The 27,015-nt window shown below is 44.1% G+C and overlaps 2 protein-coding genes across 2 annotated transcripts in view; both read right to left on the reverse strand.

The window, feature by feature from the left end:
- DDX50 (DExD-box helicase 50) overlaps positions 1-5,573 on the reverse strand; it is a 28,540-nt gene extending 22,967 nt beyond the window's left edge. The window contains exons 1-2 of the mRNA XM_027840638.1: positions 5,415-5,573; positions 1,163-1,462 (exon numbers count right to left, since the gene is read on the reverse strand). Coding sequence (XP_027696439.1) covers positions 1,163-1,462; positions 5,415-5,507 — 393 coding nt within the window. The 5' untranslated portion in view covers positions 5,508-5,573. The remainder of the gene's footprint in view (positions 1-1,162; positions 1,463-5,414) is intronic.
- Positions 5,574-18,306: 12,733 nt separating this feature from the next.
- STOX1 (storkhead box 1) overlaps positions 18,307-27,015 on the reverse strand; it is a 64,459-nt gene continuing 55,750 nt past the window's right edge. Inside the window, exons 4-5 of the mRNA XM_027840637.1 lie at positions 23,012-25,397; positions 18,307-18,674 (exon numbers count right to left, since the gene is read on the reverse strand). Coding sequence (XP_027696438.1) covers positions 18,518-18,674; positions 23,012-25,397 — 2,543 coding nt within the window. The 3' untranslated portion in view covers positions 18,307-18,517. The remainder of the gene's footprint in view (positions 18,675-23,011; positions 25,398-27,015) is intronic.

Genomic DNA, 27,015 nt, shown 5'->3' on the forward strand with positions numbered 1-27,015 from the left:
AAATTAAATTCAAGTTCAAATATAGCTCATACTGCATTCTACATTCTATGCTCATGTAAATGTTTTCCAAGACCCCCAAGTTAATATTCACCTACTACTATTTAATTTTATAAAATGCTAAAATTTACAAAACAGATAAAGTGCCAAACTTAAAAAACCAATAAATTTAGGGGACATTATAATTACAATCTTTTAAAAAGTAAAGTGGCCTAGTTCTTTTAATACGATATTTAATTCACATTCACTACTCAAGAATTCATTTAATAAACTAAGGTATATCAATATATGTCTTATGTATATGTCTATATGTACACATGATATAGCAATATTACTACTTATTAAAGTAGAACACTGAGACAAAATACAGACCAGATCAGCCATGGGAACTAAATCAGGTATATAAATCTAGATCTGAAAGAAATCACACAGTGGACATCTTAACTATAACCCATAGCTTCATTAATTGTTTCTTCAGGTCACTAAAATTTACTGACATTACAAGTTCCATCTTTATTTTGGGTACATGGAAAAAGATAAAGGAGAATATTCAGATTAATCGAAGATCTTGCAGGCTTGAATTTGAGGCTAGCTAACTATAAGGCCGTGTGATATTCTAAGGAAACATCTCCTATGAATTCAGCATACTTGTCAATGCATAACATAAAGCAAAGTTTGTCTACAGAGCAGACATTTGGGCACAATTATCCATAAGTTTAAATAAACCAGCCTCATTTTCTAAGGCTGTTATACTGTGCTGGTCTGAATATAGGTCATACTTTCCCCAAAAAATCTGGCTTTGTATAAAACCAAGTCCTTATAACCTGTTTAATTTTTTGGTGTGTGTATGTATGTGTGTGCACGATGTCTACTTCTCACTGTCCAAAGCCATCTCATTCTAGGGATGAAATGTACATTCAGGGGCAGCACATATACACACGTCTTTAGCTTAATGTAAGAGATAAGATGTACATTGTGAACGCCACTACTCTGGCAGCCATGTGATGTTAAAAGGCCTTGGTAAAGAGCTCTAGTATATCATGGGAGTCTCACAGCATGAGAAGGTGCAAATGATGATGAACTGAACCACAGGAGGGAGTACCCACAATGATGATATCAAGGATCCACTGACGGATCTCCCAAATGACAAACGAAGCCTCCATACCTCCTCTGGCTTACTGTACTTGGTTGTGTGGCTGGAGTTGCTAAGGGACGATCTGCTCTTTGAAGTCTTTCCATTTTCTTCAGTACTGGAGAAGTCTTTCTTTTTTGCCTTCTCAGGTTTGGGTGAACCTGAAAATTCACTTGGAAATCTATCTAGCCCTTCTTTTGTGTCTCCATTTAACTTCTCTTTCCTTTTTGATTTTTTGGATATGGGGGGACTGAGTTCATTTACATCATCATTATCTGATGTTTCCAATTTCTTTTTAAAGTCATCTCGGTGGTTCAACTTCCTTTTATCACTCTGTTGATGAAACAAATAACAGTAATAAATAAATTACAATAAAACAAATTAAAAAGACTGCTACAAAGTTCTCTTATTATGCCTTCAGGTGATTTGGAGCAATGCTCACTAATTTAAGTCAACATTTATGAGCACAATGTGTAAGGCCCTGAGCTTATACTATAATAGAAAAAAAAAGCTGTTTAACACAAAAAACTAAGGGATTAGAGAAGAAATGAAGTTAAGGCAATGTGCTATTGTGTTATGAAAAAAGAGAGAGAGCACAGAAATCAAGGAGAATGTCATGGAATATTTCTCAATCTGAGCTGGGCCTTGAATAAAGACTGGGATTTTGATAGATGGGAGTCAAGAAAACAATTCACTCCAAGCATGAGTAATGGCATCAGTAAAGTCATGTAGGGAACGGATGTGAGAAAAATTACAGAGGCAACTTATTGGATATGAGAGGTGAGAAGACAAGGTGATTCCAAGGTTATGAACCTGAGTCACTAGAAGATGGTATTGCCATCAATAGTTACGGGGAGGGGAAAGGATTAGAGAAACAGATAGATAGACAAACAGAACAGAGACAGACAGAAAGAGAATATCTTGATATTTTGGACATTCTGAGTTTGAAGTGTCAGGAGGACATGCAGGCGGAAATACCCAGCAGGCAGTATAGATGAAAGTATGGAACAAGGATCCTGGGAAGAAGTTACAGTAGACGACACAGATAATCTGGGAATCACATGCATAGTGCTAATGATCTGGGACATGGAAGCAGAGAAAAATCAAAGGAGAGAATATACAAAGAGAAAACAGCCAAGGACTGCACTTTGGGTTCATCCACATCTAAAGGGTAGGTAGAAGTTAGGGAAGTAAGACTGCAACCTGCCAGGGGATCCTGAATCTTAGCTGGTGGCTCTCCAAACCAGTACCTACTGCTATGCCCTACCACCCCATTTCCCCCAACACACACACAGACACACAGACAGACAGACAGAGGCGCACACACACGCACACACACACACACCCCCCTACCCCTTGTGGAAATCACAAATAACTCCTCGAGAAAAGATTTCTCGACCATGATTTGGAATGGAGGAAAAGGAAATAAAATTAAAACTAATCAAAGAATTGTTGTATTGTCTATCTGTGGGCCTGTCATGGGAAAACCACTCAGGCCCTAGAAAACAATTGCTCGCAATCCACCTTCCCCATGTGTGATTTATGTATATAAGCTGTGTTTTTACTCCAACTTGGAGAGCACTCCTCATTCTGAAATTGATTAATTAAACTTCTCCTTAGCTACTGGCACCTCTGTCTCTAGGCCTGCTTTGTGTGGCTCTAAGCATTCTTGGGTTAGAGGCTGGCTCAATAACATCCTGTTAACATCTCCGTGCAGATGATCTCCAGATCTATTTATCCAGCTCTAGTCTCTCTTCTGAGCTGTAGTTCTCTATCACCAACGAGCTGCTGGACACTTAAAATGGATGTCCTGCAGGCATCTCAACCTCAACATGTCCAACAGAATCCATTTATTATCAAAATCCTCCCTGCTTCTGAATTTGCTATTACCGTCGAGGGCACCACCATCCAGGCTCATAACCTCTGTGTCTCCCTCAACCTCTCTCATTTACCACATAAATCCAAACAGTTGTCAGATCTCATTCTCTACATGTCTCCTTCTCTCCATCCTAACAGCCACCCCAGAAGAGGCCCTCATCACCTCCTGCCTGAACTATTCCAAAAGCCTTCTTGGTGGTCTGCCTACCTCAAGTCTTTCCCCAATCTCCTCCGTTCCCTAGTCAGCTGCCAACGTGATTTTACTAAAGCAGGTCTATTCATGTCACCTCTCTCCCTCCCCATTACCTCTAGGATGAAATAGAAACTGCTTGGTTTGGCATTAAGACTCTTCCCAATCTGGTCCCTTTCTACCTTTCCAATACTCTTACATTCTGCCTCCCTTAACTCATGCTACAATTCAGCTACATTGCTCTACTTGCTGTGGTTAGCACAAGACATTCCAGAACATTCCCTCCCCAACTCTTAGAATCTGTGCCTCCTTTAAGACTCACCTCACGCACCACCGCCTTCAGGAGGCCTCTTTTGATCCACCTTGGTGCCATTCCCTCTAAAGCATCTTCCATTTATTCTACTATTTATACTGTGTTAATTATTTTGTCTCCCCCCCCTTAGAATGTAAGCTCTTTGAGGGTAGGGACTGTTTTTGCTTTTCCTTTGTATCCTCCAGTGCTTAACACAATGCTTGGTGCATAGTACATCCTAAAAAATGCTTGTTGATTGAAAAAAAATCAAGCTCATTTTGAGAAGGCAATTTCTACATGGCCAAGAACATGAGGAGCAAGTCACTTCCCCTCTCTGCTCAGGCCACTTGCCAAGACTGTAAGCTGCAGAGGAGATGCTGACCTGCACAGGCAGGAGCTACATCACAGAGGAGTTCCCTGTGCTAATGAAATCACAGGTCTAGGCTCTTATCCCTAAAGGGGGAAACTGAGAGCACACGCTCAATGAAACATAACTTATCACTTGATTACATACTTCCCTTTGTTATTTACAAAACTCAGCTCCCAATCAAATAGACAAAGCACTATGAAATACACAAAATATAGTTTGCTGCCACTATCATTAAGCACTCTCCTGACTGCCCCAAAGGTGAGGAGGCTAGAGAGTGACATCTGATTTTTTGTTCCTTCCTCCACTTACACAGCCAACCAGATCATTCAGGCCCTCATTCCCTCTAGAGAGCTACTAAAATGGATCTTAAAGCCTAAGTCTGACCACTGAATTCTCTTGATTAAGAACCTTTAAGAGCTACCTCTAGGGGGTAAAACAAACAACCCTTAGTTTGCCAATTAAAGCCTTCTGGGCCTAGGGTGCAAGACTTCCCTTCCCACACTCCATGTCTGGGACTAAGTGGTCCATCCTCTTACTTTCCCACTGGCTGCCCCCCATCTGCACTGCCTTCTTCACCTCCAACTCTTGGAATCCCAGCACGTGTCACCTCCTGGGGTAACTGTTCCTGGTCCCCCTCCTTCCCTGAATTATCCTCTCTATCCTTCTATGTTTACATGTTGTAGCTCCCCATTAGACTGGTCTCTGTGCTCCCTGAGGGCAGGGACAGTTTTTCCTTTTGTCTTTGTATCCCTGGAGCCTGGGGGTTTGCACATGGTAGACCCAGTAAAACACCTGTTGAACTGAACTGGAAAGAGATAGGACCTCAGAGACGTAAAATTCTAGGCTCAAATCCCAACAATTACTCGGTGCTGCACCCATAGTCAAATCCCATTAAACCTGAACCTCGTTCCCTCAGAACACTCGTAACATCTCTCCAATCCTGAGGGGCTTGCAAGAGAAAATATGCAAGATCTGAGACTACAAAGCGTCCACAACAACGATCAGGAAACATTCGACGGGTGTCGTGCTACGCCTGCAGATCTGCCCTGCGCGGGTCAGAATCGTTACATTCAACGCTGCCCGTCAACACCCAGGAAATCCTGAGACCACCGGCCAAGGGCGGCGGGGCTTTACCAATGGAGGGATAAAGCCCCAAAGGCAAAGCCCCTGGGGTCGGGGTCAATGAAAGCCGCCCCGACCCACTTCCCAGACGCGGGCTGGGCAGGGGCGCCGCGGGACCCGCCCCCGGCTGCGCCCCGGGCCGAGGCGGGAGGCGCCCGGGGCGCAGGTTTCTCCCGTCACGCCCCGAGCTCCCCGGCGCGTCCTCCAGCGCCCAGCCTAGGTTTCCCCGCGAGGATAAGGGACTGGGCGGGTTCGGTCCATCCCCTCCCCCGCGAGGACGCCCCTCCCCCTCCGGCCGAGCCCTTCCGGGCTCTGCGGGGCACTCGCGGTCTCAGCAGCCGCCGGGAGGCGATGGGGGACGAAGAAGGGGTGGTCCGGAGCGGGGGCGCCGGGCCGGGCCTGCCAGGGCGGCCCGAGGCCCCGCCGCGCTCACCTTGTACCGGCCGCTGTCCCTCCGCGGGCTGTCGGGCCCGTCCAGGGGCGCCTCCTCCTCCATCAGGTCTCCCCACAGGACCTTGCTGGGCATCGTCCGCCGTCGGCTCCCTCCCGGGCCGCTCCACACGAGCCCCTCACCTCGAGCAATGGCGAGAAAAGGAAGCCGCTCGGCGTCACTTCCGCTCGGAGGCCACCTCCGCCCGCCCGCCGCGCCAACCCTCCTAGCCCGGACTGACTACTCGGAGCTGTAGAGGCCGGGCGAGCGTCGCGGCCTCGGGCCAATGGGAGGAGAGGGCTTGCTATTGGCTGCTCGCTGAGCCCCCCAGCCAATCCGCGCAAGGGATAACCGCGGCGAACTTGCACCGGAGAAAGAGCAAGCCCTGGGAAATCGACCGGGGACATGAGTGCACAACAGGTGGGTTCTTGACCCAGGCGTCTGCAGAAGCCGCACCGGTCCAATCAGTTTATTAAGTTCAGTGGACCAGGCGCTGTGCTAAGCCCGCCGAAGATATAAAGGCCGAAACAGCCCTTGCCCTCCAGGAGCTTGCAATCTAACAGGGAGCCGTCCTGCAAACAACTGGGTCACCCAGGCTGCCAATGCTGACACCTCGTGGCATACCACAGGGGGTGGGGAGTGGGCTTCCCGAGGTGCCTAGAGAACCCCTATTGCAAGGTGCCTGGGCTGTGAGCTATGTGCATGTGTATATGTGCATGCACTAGACATTACTCTTCAGCCCTTACCGATCTTCATGGTCTTCTTTTGGCTAAAGTACAAACGGGGCATAGAAAAAAAAAAAAAAGCACAGAGAACTCCAGATCCAATTTTTGCAGAGTTCGAACATTTGAACTCTTTGAATAGTAACGGAACCTCAGGACTAAGGGAATTTGGAAAGCACTGTCTCACAATAGTATTACTTATTGTTATAAAATGATTGATGATAATTTTCCCGCCAGACTGCACCACTTTGGACTTATTCATAGTGCCCGGGTGCTGGAGTACCTCCCCTCTGCGCGCCCTTTCTTCAGCCTCCTTCTCCCTTTAGATTATAAGCTCTTTGAGGACAGGGACTGGCTTTTTGCAAACATCTGTCTCTCCAGCCGTAGCACCATGCCTGGCACTTAGAAGGTGCTCAATAAATGTTTGATTGATTGAATGATTAATAAGATAAACAGTCCTTATCAAAATTTCCTAGACTGTAAGAGCTAGAAAGGACCTCAGTTTAAGAAAATTGGCCATTTGGATCATAGGGTCATTGGTTTAGATCAGAAAGGACCCTTAGAGGTCATCTAGTCCACCCTGTTATTTTTACAGGGGGAAAAACCGAGACCCAGAGAGAAGAAAATGCCAGGGCTTAGATTACAAAACCAAACCTCTTGATTTTAGGTCCAGTAGTTCTGTCTACCACACCACACTCCCTTCTCTCCTGCTCAGAAAGCCTCTATTTTTAGAAATTGAAGGACAGGAAGGGTTTGATCTGCCCCCACACATTAGAACAGAACATGTAGCTGGATGAAGTCAGTCTACTGAGTTAGTGTACCAGAGTATAAATATATATATATATGTATATATATATACATCTTAGGCAGTCACAGCAGATGGATGACCAACTGGGCCCAGGATTGAATAAGCAGAAGAATGCCAGTCAGATTGCATTTGGGAAATCACACAGCACTTTCAACGTCCAAAGCCACAACCTGACGTAAAATCTCATCTTTTAACATTAATAGTCTTAGGATTATAGATTTAGACCTGGAAGGATCTTTAGACTCTATCAAGTACAATGATCTCATTTTACAGATGAGAAAGTGAGACCCAGAGAAATGAAGTGACTTGCTCAGCTTAAGGAAGCTGATAATTGCTTGGGACAAGATTTGAACCCAGGTCTTCCAGATTCCAAGTCCAGTACTCTATCCACTACACTATGTTCTATGATTACACGTAGAAAATCCCACACAATCTACAAAGAATTAAAAATTGTGGTTGACCCAAGGTCACCTAGTAATGATATCAATAACCAACAATGTTAATAACAAACAGTGATAATAATAGCTTTTATATAATGCTTTAAGGTTTGCAAAGCATTTTGCTTATATTATCACATTTGAACCTCACAACGAGGAGGTAAGAGTCACATTGTTAGTGACTTCTGAAATAGATTCAAACTCCAATCTTCCTGAAGCTAAGTCTTGCTTTATCCACTATGCCACCTAGTTGAATAATCTAGCATATTGCCAGTGACGTCTTGTACCCTCCAAGTGGCATAGAAGACACCAAGAACTGTATGACCAGAAAAGAAGAATCATTCATCAGTAAGTGGATTAGCATTTGTGAAACACCTACTATGTGCCAGGCATTATGCTAAGTGCTGGGGATACAAAGAAAGGCAAAAATACACCCTGCCCTCATGGCGCTTACGGTCTAACGGAGGAGACACGCAAACAACTGTGCAAACAAGCTACATACAGAATAAAGCGGAGATAATCAACCAAGGGAAGACATTAGAATTAAGGGGAGTCAGGAAAGGCATCTTGTGATGCCCTGGGTGTGAGGGATAACAGACGGACAGTCTGAGTATCGCATTGGTACACAGAAGCACAGAGAAAAAACTTGAATCCATCGGGCAGTTGGCTTTATAGTCAATGGACAAGAATGTTTAAGGATGAGAAGGAGAGGATGGATAGTGACCTACATTAGTGGTAGGGGGTATACACATTGATGAGATGGAGGATCCATTGGTATTGAAATGTACATTTATAGCCAGAAAGTGGAACCAAGAGAGAAGATGAACTCAGATTTCTCTAGTACCTAGTAATTCTAGTTCACAAAGCACTTTCTTCACTGCAGCCTGCCAAAGTATTATCCTTATTTCACAGATGAAGAAATTGAGCTTCTCAGTAACTAAGCAAGTGACTTGTCCAAGGTCACATGAGTGGTAGTTGTCAGAACCCAGACTCAAACCCAGGCTTCCTGAGTATAATTCTGGCCGTCTTCCCACTAATTCATGCAACATGTTGTGCCTGTTATATCAATCTACCTGAACAAGGAAAATAGAACCATCATTTTTTGTCACTTTGCATTTCTATAATTACTAAGGATTTAGAAGATTTTTTTTCATATGATTATTGATAGCTTGGATTTCTTCCTTTGAAAACTGTCTGTTCACATCCTTTGACCATTTATCTTTTGGGGAATGACTCAATTTTACATATTTGAATTAGCTCTTTATATATCTTCTATATAAAACCATTATCAGAGATACTTACTAGAAAGATTTTTTTCCCATTACCTCTTTCCTAGCTTCTAATTTTAACTACATTAGGTTTGTTTGAACAAAAATTTTTAAATTTATGTGATCAAAATTGTCTGTATCATCTTCTGCGATCTCTGTTGCTAGTTTGATCATGAATTCTTCCCCTGTCCATAGATCTGGAATGTAACTTATCCCTTCTTCCTTTCATTTGTTTGTATCTAGGTCACGTATCCATATAGAACTTTAACGTGATGTATAGTAGAAAGTGTTGGTTTAAATCAGAGGTTTAAAGGCCACAAGCTATGTCAAAACTCCTGAAGACTGCTGGAACCAGATTAAAATATAATTGGAAAATGTTTAACAAAATAAATAAAAATACAACACATTTCTAGATAATTATCTATTAATATCTGTTAATTTGTGATTTGCTAAGTCAGTGTGCAGCTGCAGGGATCTGTTTCTATTTGAGGCTGATACCACTAATCTAATCTACTTACAGAAACATCATTTAAAAAAACATTTATTTATTTATTTATTTTTAGTTTTCAACATTCACTTTTTAAGATTTTGAAATCTAATTTTCCCCCTCCCCAACACAGCATGCAATGTGATATAGGCTATACATGTACAATCATATTAAACATATTTCCATATTGGTCATGTTGTGAGAGAAGACTCAGAACAAAAGGGAAAAACCACAAGAAAGAAAAAAAAGAGAAAATAATATGCTTTGATCTGCATTCAGACTCCATAGTTCTTTCTCTGGATGTGGACAGCATTTTCCCTCCTGAGTCTTTTGGAGTTGTCCTGGATCGTTGTATTGCTGAGAAGAGCTAAGTGTATCAAAGTTGGTCATTGCACAGTGTTGTTGTTGTTACCGTGCAAAATGTTCTCCTGGCAGAACTATCATTTTTTTTTCTAGGCAATTGGGGTTAAGTGACTTGCCCAAGGTCACACAGCTAGTAAGTGGCAAGTGTTTGATCTGAGGCTGGATTTGAACTCAGGTCCCCCTGACTTCAGGGCCGGTGCTCTACCCACTGCACCACCTAGCTGCCCCAAAACCGTCATTTTTTAAAAGCGAACCTAGTCACCATAGTCACACTAGAGGATAAGTGGGAGTGATGGGGGAGGGGGGATAACGAATGTCAACTGGTTTTGTTTTTTTTTTTTTTAACAAAATTCAGTTTGTTTTTAAATGAATTCCCTTTTCCTGACCCCTTTCTTATAATAGCTAACATTTACATAGCTCTTCATGGTTTGCAAAGCACTGTACAAATATTACCTCATTTGATCCTCACTACAACCCTGGGAGGTTGGTGCTGTTATTATGCCCATTTTACAGGTAAGGAAACTGAGGCAGCCAGAGGTTAAGTGACTTGCCCAGAGTCACCTAGCCAGTAAGCACCTGAGGTCAAATTTGAACCCTGGTTCTCCCGATTCTGAGTCCTACATTCTATTCATTGTGCCATGCTGTCTTTCTCCTAGGACCTTATGAAATTGGGTAACTCGAAAATCAGCAGGGAAAGGTGGAGTGAAAAGACTGGGAGTGAAGAGACTTTGGTTTGAGTCTTGGCCGTGCTGCGTTTCACCAGCTGTGTGCCCTTCCACAGGTTACTTCCCTTCTCTGGATCTGGCTGCCCCCTCTGTGAAATGAAGGGGGTAGACCAGGCAACCACGCTCTCCAAGTTCCCCTGCAACTCCAAGACCTTATATATGTCATACCTGCATACATATGATCCATATGGATAGGGAGTTCAATGAGTTTTAAGCACGATCTTCTCTTTTCTGTCTGCTCCCTGCAGGAGATAACTGCAGGATGAGAAAAGCACAGAAGGACGATGTGTAACATAAAAACCGAAATCCAACAGTGAATTTTCATGCCAATTCCTGAGTAATCATATTAGGTGGACTCGTTTAAGCCATCTCTCTGGGTGCGTATGTCCCGATTCACCCTGGAATTGTACCCAAAACCACCCTAACGTTCATATCAACTCTCACAGCTTTGGAAGTTCTGAATTTTTCTGTTACAGTTTTGTGTCCCATCAGCTGGGCCGCCAGAGGGCGAGACTCATCAAGAAATGCAATCTGACAACGCAAGCCATACTACACACGGTATCATCACATTCAACACAAAGATTTGCTTGAGACCTACAGAATACACTCATGAACCGCAATGCTTACAATGTGCTCAGCTAACCATGGTCCAAGTTAAGTGTCAGAAAAACCAGCTTCCTATGGGAACCCCAGACTGGTGTAGGAAAGAAAACACTGGACTTGGAGTAGGATAGACCTTCGTGGCCAAGAGCTGCCTCTCCCCCCCCCCCCCACTCCCTTTGTGACATTGGACAGCTCCCAGGTCATAGAAGGTTAGAGCTGGTAGACACCTGCAGGACGCTCTAAGCCGAGCCTATCATTTCACAGAGGAGAAAACTGAGTTTCATTGAGGTAAGATTTGGTTGAGGTGACCAGGATGGCCGAGAGCCTAGCCGATCCTCGGACTCCACATTCTATAAATGCTCTTTCCTGTTTCTGCCACTTGCCCTGGTGAAGTCTCAGTTTCCTCATCTGTAAAAAAAAGGCAACTCCCTGATTCCAGGCTTGTCTCTTCTCTGTCTACTGCTCCATTTGGAAAAAGTGCTTACTTGTATCCCCCCACCTCACAGGGTTGTTGTCAGGAATATAAATGTGAACTCATTATTATTACACTCTTTCCTGATCATCGCTCCTTATATAGGTTGTCTCCCCCAGCAGAATATAAGGCTCCTGAGGGCAAGATGTCTTTCTTTTGTATTTGTAACCCCATTGTTCAATCCAGTGCTGGACACAGTTAGCAAACGTCTTTTTATTCATTCATTCATTCATTCATTCCACAATATACACACTTTCATTTGACAAACATTTATTAATCACCTTTCATGTACAAAGTACTATTCTCTGTTAGGTCCTGGGGAAGATACAAAGATGAATAAAGCAATCCCTGCCCTCAAGGAGCTTACACTCTACTATGAGAAATACCACATTCATGAATAACCAGAATACAAATGAGATTAGGGTAAATGCATAAGTAAAGCGCAAACAATCACGAGATCAGACAAGGGAGCTCAAACTGCCTGAGGGACCCAGGGGAGGTTTCGTGGAGAAGACGGTGTTTGAGCTAGGTCTTGAAGAATGGGGAGGGTATACAGGACATCACCCTGATAGAGAAGAGATGGAACAGATTCCTAGGCACAGGGAATGGTCAAGCAATGATAATAGAGGTGGAAAAACACAGGATGTGTTTAAGGGATAGCAAATAATCCAGTCTTCCTGAAGCACTGATGGGGCAATAGTGTGAGATGGGCAGGAAAGCAGGCAGGAGGCACATGGTGGAGGGAGAAGGCAGTGTGAACCTGAATTTGATTCTTATCTGATGCCTCCTACCTGCTTGACCTTGGGTAAGCTACTCAACCTCTCTGGGCTTCAGTTCCCTCATTTATAAAATGAGGTGAGGATTGGACTCAATGACCTCTAAGGTCTCTTTCTGCTCACAATTCAAGCCAATGGAAACCCATTAAAATAGTGTCGTTCATTGTTCAAATATTAACTATGGTGTGTGGTCACAAATCAGGCTTTTTCTGGAAAATGATTTCTGTACTCTAAATAATTACTATTAATATGATTTTGGTGGGGGAGGGGAGGGAGGTCAGATCTGTAAGTCCAGGATCATGAAGAATACTTGGAGCAGAACTTCCTCCCACCAACTTGGATGAGTGATTCCAGTTTAATGTGTAATCTTAGAGAGTTGCCTGGGACACGGAGAGGTTAGGTGTCTTGCCTGTGATCTGTGTCACCAGTAAATCAATCATATTTGTGTTGGAGGTTGGATGTGAACCCAAGTCTTCTTGACTTCAAGGTCTGTGTGGCCATCTACCATTCCACTCTACCACCGTCTTTTTTTTTTTTTTTTTGCCCATTACTATGATTGCATATGTAATTCCTAGTGTGAAACTCTCTCCACTGATGCAAATCAGCAATTTATCTGCAACTGATAGTCTTAGAAAGTTATTCAACACTAAGTGGTTAAAGTGTTTCACACAAGATCAGAGGTGTTAAGACTTACAGTCTTCCTGATTATTTCCAGGATCATTTATCCATTAAACCACACTGCCTTTCCTATGTATTATTAATTTATTTTCATAAATTATTATTAATTGACATGATATTTAGCCAAAGAAAAAGGATTTAGTAGATGCTCCCAAAATGGAACCCAGCCTTTATAAATTTGGAGCTGTGGACATGGGCCCAGAGATACAAATGGATCTCAATTCTTCACTTGTCGTTTTTTCTGCTTTAGAATTTGTTTAGAACCATTTTTTACAGGTATTTGGAGGGGTTTGGAGGAGAACTCAAGCAAGTCCACCCCTAGTTTTTTCTAAGTAAGGCAGGAGAGATGGGGAGACCTATTTACGGGAGGAGAGGGGGATCTCAATAGACATGGAGCCTTGGGGCTTCCCCTGAAGAAATCCGAGTTTAATAAGACCAATACATCACAGCCAAACCCCTTTGACTAGTCAAGAAGCAAATTATATTTTTGTATCTTCCAGTGGAACTAATTGCCCTTGGAATGTTATTTCTAGGACCAATCAATGCCACTAGGAAGGGTATATGCCTGTTGTGTACATCAATTCAATTCAACCAACATTTATTCAGCACCTTCCCTGTGTAAAGCTTTGGGCTAGGTGGTTGAGAGCTAAGACAAAAAATAAAACAGAACCAAAAACTCCCAACTGGTCCTGCCTTTAAGGAGCCTCCATTTTCCCGGATCCCATTCCCACACAGTCTTCTTTTCGTAAGACCTGCTGTGGAAAGAGCAGCAGCCCTGCAATCGGAAGACCTGGGTTCATACCCCAGCTCTGGTCCTCACTAACTGTGTGAACCTTGAGAAATTACTTGATCTTCCTCAGCCTCAATTTGCTCACCTGAAATGAGGTGGCTGAACTAGATAATCTCTAAGGTTGATTCCAGGGAGAGGGACTTTGACAACCGGCTTAGATGTCAATATACCTACTGGCTTCAGGTATGTCTCTTGTCAAGGTATCTTAAGCTCACTGAGGGCAGAGACTAAAATCCCTTTTTATCTTCACATTCCCGGCTTCTCCCCTAGGCTCTGGCACATAGCAGATGTTTGGTTAATAATTGTCTAATCGACTCTCTTTCATCCACTCTTCTCAAGAACCTTTGGGCCAAGACCCAAAGGAGTGAATGGACGATGGATCTTAAGCTGTCTTGACAAGCAGCAAGTATTTTATAGGGTCAAAAGCTGGAAGTGAGCTTCGAGATCAACCTTCTCATTTCATAGATTAAGGCCCAGTGATGGGCCTAATGATGACTTACTCAAGGTCACCCTGGAAGTGAGTTACCAAAACAAAATGGGTCACAGGACCATAGATTTTGGGCTGAAAGACCTTAGCAGAAACTTAGGCCAACTTCTCTCTCCCATTTTACAAAAATGAGGCACAGGGAGGTGAAGTTAGAGGACCAGGGTCACCCTAGTGTTGGAGGTAGGATTCTAGCCTTGACTTGTAATTCAGTCCTTTTTTCACTATATCACTTTGCCTCCCTGGGAGTCATCTGACAAGGCCAATTCTGTCAACACATGCTAATTTTTTCTTTCTACTTAGAATGAGTCAAGAAAATAGTGAGTCTGCCTGTTTTGTTTTTTTGGTTTTTTTTTCATAAGCAGAGAATAGACAGTCAAAAGGAAAAGAGGTCAAGAGACCCAGTTAAAGTTTTCGTGTCAAATTAATCTATGACACTAGACGTCATATATCTTAGGGAACAATCTTCCCCTGAGCCCTGGGGAATTCACAACAATTTAAGACATTTCTTCCCCCTGTAATTCCTGTGCTTTCATGCGGTGTTTTTGAGATGACAGAGGAACATATCTGGTTTCATAGAGGGCCGTGTTGAGGACACATAATTGCAGACTTGCGTAATCCATGCTGAAAGGGTAGCTGGATGAGTGTGCACATACGTATTGGGCCAAGGCTGGAGGGAGCCTTTGCCTGCCTTCAATCCCTACTACACCAAGAAGGCCCAGTCTCCTAGGCCAAAGTCAGGAGGGAAGTCCAGCGGTTAGTGCTTCCTCTGCTCAGAGATGGCAGGACGGGCCAAAGACCAGGAAGGTCGTAGGATTATAGATCTAGAACTAGGCCAACTAGTTCAACCTCCTCATTTAACAGATAAAGAGACTAAAGCCTAAGGAAGTTAGGTGACTTGTCCACAGTCACACAGGAAGTAAATGGGGTGAAGGTAAGAATTCGAACTCAAGTCCTTTGACTCCAAATCCAGTATTTTTTTTTTAAGGCAATTGGGGTTAAGTGACTTGCCCAGGGTCACACAGCTAGTTAGTGTCAAGTGTTTGGTCTGAGGCCGCATTTGAACTCAGGTCCTTCTGACTTCAGGGCCAGTGCTCTATCCACTGCGCCACCTAGCTGCCCCCAGTATTTTTTCAATGACACCCCACTGCTTCCTGATTTGATAACCCTGGTTGACAAAGTCTCTTGAAAGAAGTTTCTCCTTTAATCACTGGAGCAAATATTCAACTAGCCTCAACTAACCTCTATGTCCTTCCTTCCAAAAATATATACTGACTTCTTGGTTTGCCAAAGCCCAAAAAATTCCTCCGAACAAAACAAAACCCTCTGGCAAAGCTATATGGGTAACATCAGGAAGAGGAATGACTACCTCCCTCTGTCCTCCAGAGTCCCAGCTGGACTTCAGTGAGGCAGAGTGGAAAGAGCCCCCTGGCCTTTGGGTCAGGAGAGACCTGGGCTCAAACACCACCTCTCACATGACCCTGGGTAAGTCATGTCCCATCTCGGAGCCTCAGTTTCCTCATTTGTAAAATGAAGACCATAATACCCATAGCACTTACCTCATGGGGTTGTTGTGAAGATCAAAAAAGATAATATATGTAAGTAAAGGGCTTTTCGAGCCTCAAAGCACTTTCTAAACCTCTCTTCCCTTACTTATAAACTTTTTCTCATATACCAGATGTCCTTTCCCAGAAAACTTTCTTTCTCATGTACCTCTCCACTACCAAAATCTGGTCATTTCATGGCCTCCCTTTTCCATCCCCGACAAGATTGAAGCCATCCAAAGTGAACTTCCTCAAGCCCCCTTCTCTAGTCCTCAGCCCCAATTCTTGCCTCAACTCCCCTCCCCATTCCACTAGGCACAGAGGAAATGCTATTCTACTCAATTGGGTAAAATCTCTCAGTGTGAGCCCTTGACCCTATGCCCTCTGGCCTGCTTCTGAACTGGGTTCTAGCACTCATCTCTGTCTCTCTCATGTACCTCTCCAGGACTGGCTCCTTCCCTTTGACCCACAAGCATGCTGAGGTCTCCAGAATTCCAAGGCAATGTGGAACGGTGGAAGGAAACAGATTGAGAGTCAGTGGGCCTCAGTTTCCCTATCTGTGAAGTGAAGAGTGTGGACTCACTTCCAGCTCTAAGTCTGTAGGACTCATGATCTAAACACGCCTTCTGCCGACCCATCTAACCGCATCCATCTCTCTCCTTCCCCTCACTGGCAAACACCTGGGCGCATTTTTCTATACTTCAGGGCCCCTTGCCATACACCGCCGGCTCTTCTTCCAATTTCTTCACATCTGGCTTCCATCGTCTTCACTCTGGAACTGCTCTCTGCAAGGCCATCCGGAACCAAATCCAAATGGCCTCTTTTCAATACGCATCTTCCCTTCACCTCCCGACAGCAGCAAACACCATTAACCGCCCCCTCCAAACTGGATGTCGGCTCCTCCTTTGGCTTCAGAACCGCCATAGTCTCCTGGTTCTCCTTCTTCCCCAACTTCCTTCACTAGCTACCCATCCTCGTCCTGACCCCTGCATGTGGTGCTGCTAAGGGAGCACCTGACCTTGGCCATCCCCCTTCCCTTCTACACTTGTCTCTCTACACCAAGGGGGGAGCTCGTTGGCAATCTCAGAGTTGGAAGGGGCCTCAGAGGTCATCTGGTTCAAGTATGACCTAAGCAAGGATTCCCTCTCCTCTCTACCATTCCTTCCGAGGGGTTCAACTACCATCTCTCTGCCAAATTCTCCCGAATTCCTATCTCCAGTTGACCATTGGAGGTCTCCACCGGGATGTGCCACCAGCATCTCAAACTCCTCATGTCCAAAACCAAGGTCATCATTTATCCCCCCACATCCACTCCTCCTCTGGAGGTGGGTCACTTATCAAGGACTGTAAATTCTACCTGCATAATATTCCCTCATCCTTTCCTTTCTTATTTCCAATGTTACTATATTAACAGAGCCCCCATGACCACCCACACAGACTATTACAATGGCCTTTGAGGTCCTTCGACCTCTTTCTCCACCCCATACCACTGCTGAACTAATTCTTATACATAGCTCACATCATTACTCCAATAGAACAGAAGCTCCTTGAGGGCAGGGAATGCCTTTTTGTCTTGGTATCCCCAGCTCTGGCACAGTTCCTGGTATACTGTAGGCACTTCATAAATGCTGGTTGACTGATTTACTTGGCTTTCAGCAAGGAAAGTTTGATCTTTTATCCTGCACAAGGCCCTTGAACAATAACCCCATCCTACCTTCCCAGCCTCGTTCCCTGCTTCTCTTCCTCCTCGCTCTTTATTCTAGTCTAATTCCTTTGCTTGTGTCATTGGCCACGCTCTTACTGTTCTCCTTCCCAGCCTCCCCCGTTGACTTTTCCCCCACCCTTTATTTTTTAATAGTAATTTCCCCCCTATTACATGTGAAGACAATTTTCAACCTGCCACCCTTTAAAGCCCAAGTCAAGCGCCCCTTCCTCCAGGAAGCAAACCTTCCCCTATCCCTACACTCTCTCTACCTAGTAACAATCTTTTTTCAATTATTAATGTGATTGTAATTAAGAAATCAATGTAATTAAGATCAGTACTTGTTATTGACAAGGCGGTGTGGCTCGACAGACAGGCACCGGACCTGGAGCCAAGAAGACTGGGCCCAGATGTTTATTAGCTGTGTGACCCTTAATTTCTCAGTGTCTTCAGCTTCCTCATCTGCCATTATTTGGGGGGGTGGGCTACATGTCTCCAAGGTCCCTCGAGTCTCTAAATCTATAATCCTATAAGCACCACAATATCTCAGGAACTGTGCTAGGCACTAGGGATACAAAGACAAGAATGAAAGTGCCTGCCCTGAAAGGGCTTACGTTCTACCAGTAATTGGTTGGATTAGGGGCTCCAGATCCATCCAGGATGTATCCTACTATGCCAGGCAGCACAAGCATTAATATTACTGCCATTTGGCAGGACACTCCGATAAAGAGAGGTCACAGAATCGGGGAGGCTTAGAGGCAGGATACAAACTCTGGCTCTGCCTCCAACTCCCTCGTCCTTTTTTTTTTTTGGCGAGGCAATCAGGGTTTAGTGACTTGCCCAGGGTCACACAGCTAGTAAGTGTCAAGTGTCTGAGGCTGGTCCCCCGACTTCGGGGCCGGTGCTCTATCCACTGCACTGCCTAGTTGCCCTTCCCATGTCCTTTTGACTCTGCTGCACAGCAAGAAAAATGACTAATGCCATGTCTGTTTTTCACTTTTTATTGTAAACATTCTAATATTTCCAATGACTCCATACCCAAATGCATTGTTTTTAAAAGTTTTTTTTAAAATCAGAAACAGAACAAAGTCCGTGACTAGAGCACAAATATTCAAGAATTATAAAGTATGTATGTAAAACATGGGCGACTGATATAGGCAGTGGGTTAAAACATTTACAGTTAAGGCTGTACATTTTTTACAAAAAAAAAAAAAAATTAGCCTCAAGTCCCCAGAGAAAAAGAAGACTCAAACGTTTATCACAGGCGTCAGCTGGAGTAAGGAATTTGATGTAAGCATCTGTCCGTTCCTCGTGTTGTTTATGCCTTCAAAGCTCTGCAGGAAACTCCGTCTTCTCTTCAGCCCCTCCAGAATGACAGAATTATTAGATGCCAGGCTCTGTGTCCTAAAGATATCGAAAATTAAATAGAGCTGTTACTTAAAAAAAAAGAAAGCGCTTTGGGTTTCTGTTTATATTAACCAAGTAAGGCGTTGTACTCCCTGGTTATTCATTACTAGGAAAGAGTAAAAAAAAAAAAATCCTGCTAGGTCTGAATTGTATTTTTAAAAGAAGTCAGCTCCTGAATCTCAAGTATTCTTCATGCTTCACATGTTCCACAGATGACCCTCTATGATATCATCACATGTATTGCATATGTAATTCAATCCAACGAGTACTTATTAAGGATCCTCCCCCTTTTTTTGCAGAGGTGGTGGACCACAGGTGTTAGACACTGCATAGACCGTCAAAGTCCATTGACTTGTTGGTTAGTTTTGTTGAATTGATTTATTTCTCTTTCTTTTTAATTAATTGTTACAAAGGCGGTATTGCTACATAGGGGAGGGAAGACTGGAAATGAAAATGAGATAAAAAAACATTAAAAATGAGAAATATTAAAAACCCAAGCATTTGGTAAATGCCTACTTATGTGCCAGGCTTTGAGTTAAGTTCTGGAGATTGAAACACAAAACTGAACTAGCTCCTGCCCTCAAAGAGCTTACATTTGACTGGTGTTAAACAGACCTTCTGTTCTCCAGTTCAACAGCAGGCATCTAATTAAATTCCAATGTAGTTCTATTTCTAAGGGACTGAAAAACTAACCTTCAGTCATCACATGGTTACTTGGCGTCGTACAATTTCTCTTAAAGAAATATGGCAGCTTCACCCACATATTACTCTTTCTAGATAGTAAGAGATAGCCTCGTTGCTCTAGCCAAATCCATCTTTCTCCTATTCCCTTCTCTCTTTTTTTTGGCTAGGCAATGGGATTGAGTGACTTGCCCAAGGTCACACAGCTAGTAAGTGTTATGCGTCTGAGACTGGATTTGAACTCAGGTCCTCCTGACTCCAGGGCTGGTGCTCTATCCACTGCGCCATCTAGCTGCTCCCCATTCCCTTTTCTACCTCTTTCCATACACTCACTTGACATTCAGCCCAGAAGAATATAAGGTCCTTGAGGGCAGAAATGGTTTTGTTTTGCCTTTGTATATCCCTAGCACCATAGTATAGTGCCTTACGCATGTCAGGTACTTAGTTAATGTTTCTGTTGTTGACTTGAATTGATTTCTGCTCCCCCAACTTCAACTTCACCTTTGTCTGTGGACCCCAGGTTAAGAACCCCTCCCTGCTCTAAGACTATACATTGCTGAGATGCCAGTCTATATTCCAATGAAATCACTGGCCTAGTCCCTATCTAACAGCATCTACTTCACAAAGCTATCGAGAGGACCTGGGGCAGCTAAGTGGTAAAGTCGATAGAGTGCTGAGCCTGGAGTCAGGAAGACTCATCTTCCTGACTTCAAATATGGCCTGAGACACTTACTTGCTGGGTGATCCTGGGTAAATCACTTCACCCTGTTTGCCTCAGTTTCCTTATCTGAAAAATAAGCTGGAGAAGGAAATGGCAAACCACTCCATTATCTCTGCCAAGAAAACCCCAAATGGGGTCATGAAAAGTAGGACATGACTGAAAAATGACTGACCACCACCACCAACAAAATGTGGAGGACCAAACAATGATTGTAAAGTGCTAATAAGTAACTTTAAACATTGCACACATATCAGCGGTCATCTCCAATGCCTAATGTTCTCATCCCCTTTTCATCATTATTTCATATTCATCACTTGGGGGCTCACTAGATCACGGGACTTAGAGCAGAAAGGGACTTTACAGATCTGATCATATGATCCAAATCGCTCATTTTGCAGAGTAAGAAACTGAGGCCCAAAGAGAAGTCATTCATACAAAGTCCGAGGGAAAACTTGTGTCCTTCAAGAATCCTCCTCTAGACCCCTTCCTTCTCCTCTGTCCCAGGCCTCTAAGGTCACAATGGGTCATCTTGTCCTTGTTCCTGTGACCTGAAAATTCTTCCCCTAGACCAGGGGTCTAGACCTGGGGTCTCCGAATGTTTTAACAAATATTTTGAGAAACATTTTGATTTAATTGAATTCTTTTGTAATCTTGTATATTTTATTTTATGTATTTTAACATTATTCTGTGAAGAGGTCTAGGACACACACACAAAGCTGTAGAAGCCCCCTTCCCTACTCCTTCCATGTGCACATTTGATCTATGTGGTTAAATGGCCAACATGAAGAGATCAGGACAACATTTGCTACTTTCTTGACATCTAGCCACAGAATGCCTAGGAAAATGCTGCTCCTTCCTCCCTTCTCCAGCTTCTGGGAGGATGTAAGAGTAGCCAGTGGTGAGGATGGTAAGAACAATCCTTAAAGTGACTGTCAATATGTCCCCCTCCTTCTTCATTATAAACATTCTAGTGACAACCACCATCATGCACGTGTAGGACCTGCTGCCAGAGTACATGGTAGGTGCTTAATAAATGCTTATTGATGAACTGATCATTACCCACCCAAAGTCTGTTTATCCAAATTACAGAAGCTTCCACATGTGAAAATATGATATTTTATGAAAATGAAAAACTCACGTGGGATACTCTGTATCCTCATCATAAATGCTGATGCCTACACATCTACCATGGGACTCGGGAGAAAATTGAAGGTTGGGGAGCTTCTTTCTACAAGGGTCTTCAATATCTTCTAGTGGAATCACTGACCTTATTCTTTAATTTAAAAGCAATTAATCCCTTCGTTCTTTATTCATCAGCTTAGAGGGTTTTTTTTAAAAAAAAAAACCTTATAAAAGACTGAATTTTAATTAGAACATAGAATCATAGAATTTGGGGTTTCAATTTGAAGCGTCTTTTGAACTCCCCTCCCTCCCCGAACTACTACGAATTCTTTTTGAGGAAGATGGCATGGTGGAGAGAATGCTGGACCTGGAGTCAGGAAGAACTGAGTTTAAAAACTGCCCCAGACATTTACTAGCAGTGTGACCCTGGGCAAGTCATTTCATCTGTCTGCCTCAGTTTTCTCATCTATAAAATGAGGATAATAACATTGCCAACTTTCCAGAGTTGTTGTGAGGATAAAATGAGGTAATATTTGTAAAGCAATTTGCAAACCCTAAAGTATTATCTAAATGCTGGTTGTTATTACATATTCTATATATGTTCATATGCTTACATGTTATTTCCCCCACTAAGATGTCAACTCCTTGAGGATTTGGACGATTTCACTTTTGTCTTTGTATCTCTAGCACTCAGCCCAATGTCTGACACACAGAAGGTGCATAATAAGTGCTTGTTGATTGATTAATTAGAAGGAAACTTCGAGAGCACATGGCCCAACTCTCTCATGATGAGGAAACTGAGATCGAGAGAAGGCAAATGACTTGCCCAAGTAGATAAATAGCTTGTCCTTCTTATAAAAAAGAAAGAATTGGGGAGAAATGAATAGAAACTGGTCACGTTCTCATTTATGCTTTTTTTTTAAACACCTGATTTTCAGCAGGTAGTAATAGATGGTGCAGTGGATAGCGCTCTGGACCTGGAGTCAGGAAGACCTGAGTTTAAATCCTACCTCAGACACTTACGAGCTGTGTGACCCTGGGCAAGACACTTAACCTCTCTCTGCCTAAGTAACTCCATGCATAAAATGGGAAAAATAATGGCACCAACTTCCTGGAGATATTTGCAAAGTGCCTTTTAAATTTTAAAGTGCTATATAAATGATAGTTATTATTCTTATTATTATTCTTTTTATCCTAGGAAATCCAGGTACCCTTATGGAAATGACTGGGATTTCATTTAGGGTAAACCAAATGCCATTGAGGTATAATTCCTTAACTGTTTGACATCTCTCAAGGTTTTTTGTTAACATTCATAAAAATTTTAAATGTTTTCAAATGACCACATGGCAGTTCACTAATGGTTAGCCTTGACAACCCTACCAAAATGCTCTTTCAAGCACGTCTCTTTAAATTGAAACTGGGGGACTCCAATGCCAACAAGGCAATTTTATTTGTTCAAAAGTAGGTAGACAGTGGACAGACCCAACGTTATATGACAATCCCTCTGGGTCTCTGTTCTAAACCTCAAGGACATCTGGAAGTTCCTGGCAGTCTGCATTTTTCCTTCTTTTTCCAGAGATGTCTCAATGAAGCTTTAACTAAAGAGCAGATCAAAAATTTCTATCAGTTTTATGGACATTATATTTGAAATAGTTCCTTAAGTGATGCTTCACTGTCCCTTTAAGAGATGGTTGCAGTACAGAGAGACTCAACCATATCCTAGTGATACGCTTCGGAGGAAAGCGCTAGTCCTGACAATCTCAGGCTGTCCTTGGACCCCCCGGGTCCCGTGAGAGACCGATGTACTTACCGTGGAGAATCGATTCCACTGTCTCCTGTCAGACTGTGGTTTTCAGTTCCTTCCGAGTGATTCTGCTCCTGCTGCTGGACACGCTGGGCCAAACTCGGCATCCGTGAGGCGCTGAAGGGCTCTGGCGTCTGCCTGAAATGTTTCCTCACTTCCTCGCCCTGTGGCCCCAGACCCCAGCAAGCCGCTGTCTCCCCCGTCTCCCTGGCAGAGTTCTGCAGTGTCTCAGCTTCAGAGTCAGCCTCGCTGGCGTTGTAATAGTCAAATATACTGCCATCGACAAGCTCTGAAGAAGCCTGGGCCCTTGGGGCCGCACCAGCTTCCTCATCACAGCGATAGCCACGTGGATGGAGGCCACGGTTATCTCCTGAGAAATCCATCTTCTGGCGCCCATCCAAGCCAGCAGGTCTGTGATAGTCATTTCTTTCAGAAATCTGAGCCTCAAACTGTTGTATTTTGCTGCTGTAATCAGTTGGGTCACTACTTATCTTCCAGTGGCCCAGGGGTCCCTCGTTCACGTTAGTTTTCCCTAAATTGTCCCACAGGCTTCCCTCTGTAAAGGAATATGGGATGTAGCCTGGCCGAGCCGGACACAGGATGTGTTTCTCGGCAAAGTCCTCCTTGTCTTCCTCCTCCTCCTGCAAATACAAAGAGCTGCAGGCATCCTCGTCGCCATCCATCTCCTTCTGGTACAAAGCCTGGTGGTCATCCTCGTCAGTAACTCCTTCATTCTCGTGACTGAGGGTCTCCCAGCGTGTCACAGTCAGCTCCTTTGGGGCGTCTCTGCTTTGCCTCTCGGGCTGTCTGATCTGGTGGGCGCTGCTCAGATGATGGTCCAGAAGGCCAAGATTCTGGAACTGACACACAACGGTCTGATCCATCAGCTCACGCCCAGGGACTTCGTGGTTTACTAAACAAGAGGCCTGGGCCGCAGAACAATGCATTTCAGTTTGGGTCTCCCCCAGTGGATCAGCACAGGGGTGGATTTTCCACTGGACTTCACGGATAGTCTTGTCTTGGGCAGCGCAGGCATTTTGCCCAGGCTGGCTTTCTCTGAAGGGATGGCCCTTACCCCTTGTTCTGAAAAACCCATTCTGTGAATAATTTGAGGGGCGGTCTCTGAAGCTGTCACCGACAGGTTGGACAGAAGCAGCGTTAGGGCTGACAGGCATTCCTGGCTTCACCTTGTCTTTGGGCTGCTCAGCGCATGGCTGCTGAACTTCACTGCCAACGTTTCTTGAGGAATCCAAAGACCTTGACCTTTGAAAAGACTTTTTGGGCTTCTCAGTCAGCTTGGGTTTCAGGTCACTGCTCTTCTGGCCCCTGTAGCCTCTGACTGTCAGATTCCCCCTGTGAGGAAAGCCTGGAAAAGGGTTGCTGATTCTTTTTTTGTAAATAAAATGGGGGTTGGCAGCCCCTGATTGAGTCTCCCGCAGAAGTTTCTGAGCCGGTCCTGCCTCTGGGGTCTTGGCTCTGGGCACAGCCTCCGTGGGAAGGTGCTTGGAGTGTTTCTCTGGCCTGGTGATGACTGACCTTGGCTCACTGCCCTGGGAGCCTCTCTGGCTTGAATGTCCTTTCCTCCGGTGCCTTCCAGACCTACTCTGCCGTCTCCTCACCCCGGCTTTCACCGGCTGCTGCTGCGGCTGCTGCAGCTGCTTGTGGCCGGCTGCCAGCAGGTCAGTGGATGTGCCCTGGCTCATGTATTTTTTCCGCTCTTCACATTTCTGCATTAGGACTGTGTGTCTGATGAGGTTGTCGACAGTCAGTTCGGGGTTGATGCGCTTGATAATTTCATGCTCGACGTCCCGAGGAATATTGTCGAGGTTTTCCTCATCTCGGACAGGCCACTCTTCAGGTGGGAACTGGGCAGAGAAAGTCCTGTGGTCCTTCTTGGGCCTTTCTTTTCTGGACATCTGGCGCCAGAGGAGACGGAGACCAAATTTCTTGCTCTTTTCTTTGTCCTTGGTGGGCGGCAGGGGTTTGGGCCGGTCACAAAGGCGCTTCTCCTCCGACGTTGAGATGGCCTGGCTCTGCACTGATGGTTTGGCTTCCCCCAAGTTCTTCTGCCCTTTCCTACCCCTGTCCCCTGAAGGCTCTCCCGGACACGGGTCTGGGAAGCAGCGGCAGGATTTGCAATGGGAGGGGCTAGTGATACTTTCTTTGGTTAATTCTGCCTGGCCGTCCATACTGACCAGGTAAGTGACTGAAGTTGGCGGCGGGTGACCGTCTTCCAGCGGCGCTCTCTCCTTCTCCGGGGGTGCTGTGTTTGCGATGAAATAAGTCTGGGGAGTCACAATGAAGTATCCTTCTCCAGTATGGTAAATCTTCCTTTCTTTAATTAAATGGCCCAAGGTGGTGTAGAGGATATCTTGTGAAGGAGTGGCTATGCCTAAAACAAAGAAATGTATGACCTGAGATTTACTTCCATTTAAAAGAATTTAATGACCGTGATCTCATGAGATGAATTCATTCCTGATTAAAACACTTTTTACACTTTTTGTGCCAAGGAGCAAACATTAATAGCTACCAGGTCTATTGGTGACAGCAAACAATTGTAAACACCCTGTGGAATTTTAACTAAGATGGGGTGACTGTGGCTTGGCCTCAGGACACCAAAATTTAGAAGGCAAAAAAATTAAAAATTCTTTTCAAAGGGCATAGAATTTCAAAATTTGCTATTTTGCATTCTGATAGCAATTATACTCTTCTAGCAGCTCGGAAACAATTGAGCTTAATACTTGGCTGGACCAAAAGCTGAGATACAAAACTGCCACAGAGCAGGTTTTCTCAGCCCTGCCCTGTCCTTCTCTGCTCACCCATTCTCCTTGTGTCTCTGCCCAAGAATGGGCGGTATTCCTGGGCTTTCTGCACAGGGCTGGTGCTGACGTCTCTCCCTCCCTTCACTTCCCATCAGGGTGCCCGTGTCTGGAGTCTCCCCCTATATAGGAGGCGTTCCAGTGTCCCTCCCACCATGAAGCTGGTTTCCCAGAGCCTCTCCTCCAGCTCAACTGTACTTCACTAAATCGGGTCATTTTCACATCACGAATTACAAAGTCAGCTTGAGGCTACATTTTGTGCTGCCTGCCCTGGGCACCAAAATGTATAGTTACCATTCAGATGACTTCTAAGTTTGAGGACTAGAGAACGGTTGAACAATTCATGGAGCTGAGTGCAGTGGCTTGAGCCTGTAATCCACTCGGGGAGGGGAGTCTTAGCAATCTCTTGAGCTCTGTTGTTCTGAGCTGCAGTGGACTAACCCATATGTGAGTCCCAAGGGTGGGAGGCCACCACGCTGCCTAATGAAGGGAAACTGTCCCATGTTGGAAATGAAGCAGATCCAATCAGCAGTGGGATCAGGCCCACGGGTGACCAGTGAGCTTCTAGCCGGGGTGAGATAAGGAGACCCAGCCTCAAAAACTAAAAATATTACTAATATAAATTATCTAATTAATATTATCTAATTATAATTTAAAATAATTTAATGGTAATTAATTGATAATAATTAATCAATATTTTGCATACCACAGGAGTTATCCAGAAAACAATAAATACATGTATAGTACAAGGAAATATAGAGAGATGCAAAGTGAGATCGCCAGAACTAGATTAGAAATAGAGTGACTATGTAACTACATATTTGTTTGTTTGTTTGTTTGTTTGCTTATATATTTTTAAAAAGAAAAAGTAGAAGCCGCCATGCTTCAGAGAGACCTAGATGGAGACAGAACAAAATCAAGTGTTGGCTTATCTGTTGTTTCTTTATTCACTTGGTTCTACCCTGTTAAATGCTAAGGATATTACCTAAGGTTCTGCCTCTTAATGTGTATGTTAATTTGATTTGTTTGCTTTTTTATTGCCAATTGTTAAGTTTATAACAAAACCAATTTTTGAATAACAATGATACTTCAGCCAAAGATTACACGTTTGAAGCTGATTTAGGGCAGCCAGATAGTGCAGTGCAGTGAGCACTGGGCCTGGAGTCAGGAAGACTCCTCTTTGTGAGGTCA

The sequence above is a fragment of the Vombatus ursinus genome, unplaced genomic scaffold, assembly GCF_900497805.2.
Source record: "Vombatus ursinus unplaced genomic scaffold, bare-nosed wombat genome assembly UNPS02014847.1, whole genome shotgun sequence".
NCBI lineage: Eukaryota > Metazoa > Chordata > Mammalia > Diprotodontia > Vombatidae > Vombatus > Vombatus ursinus.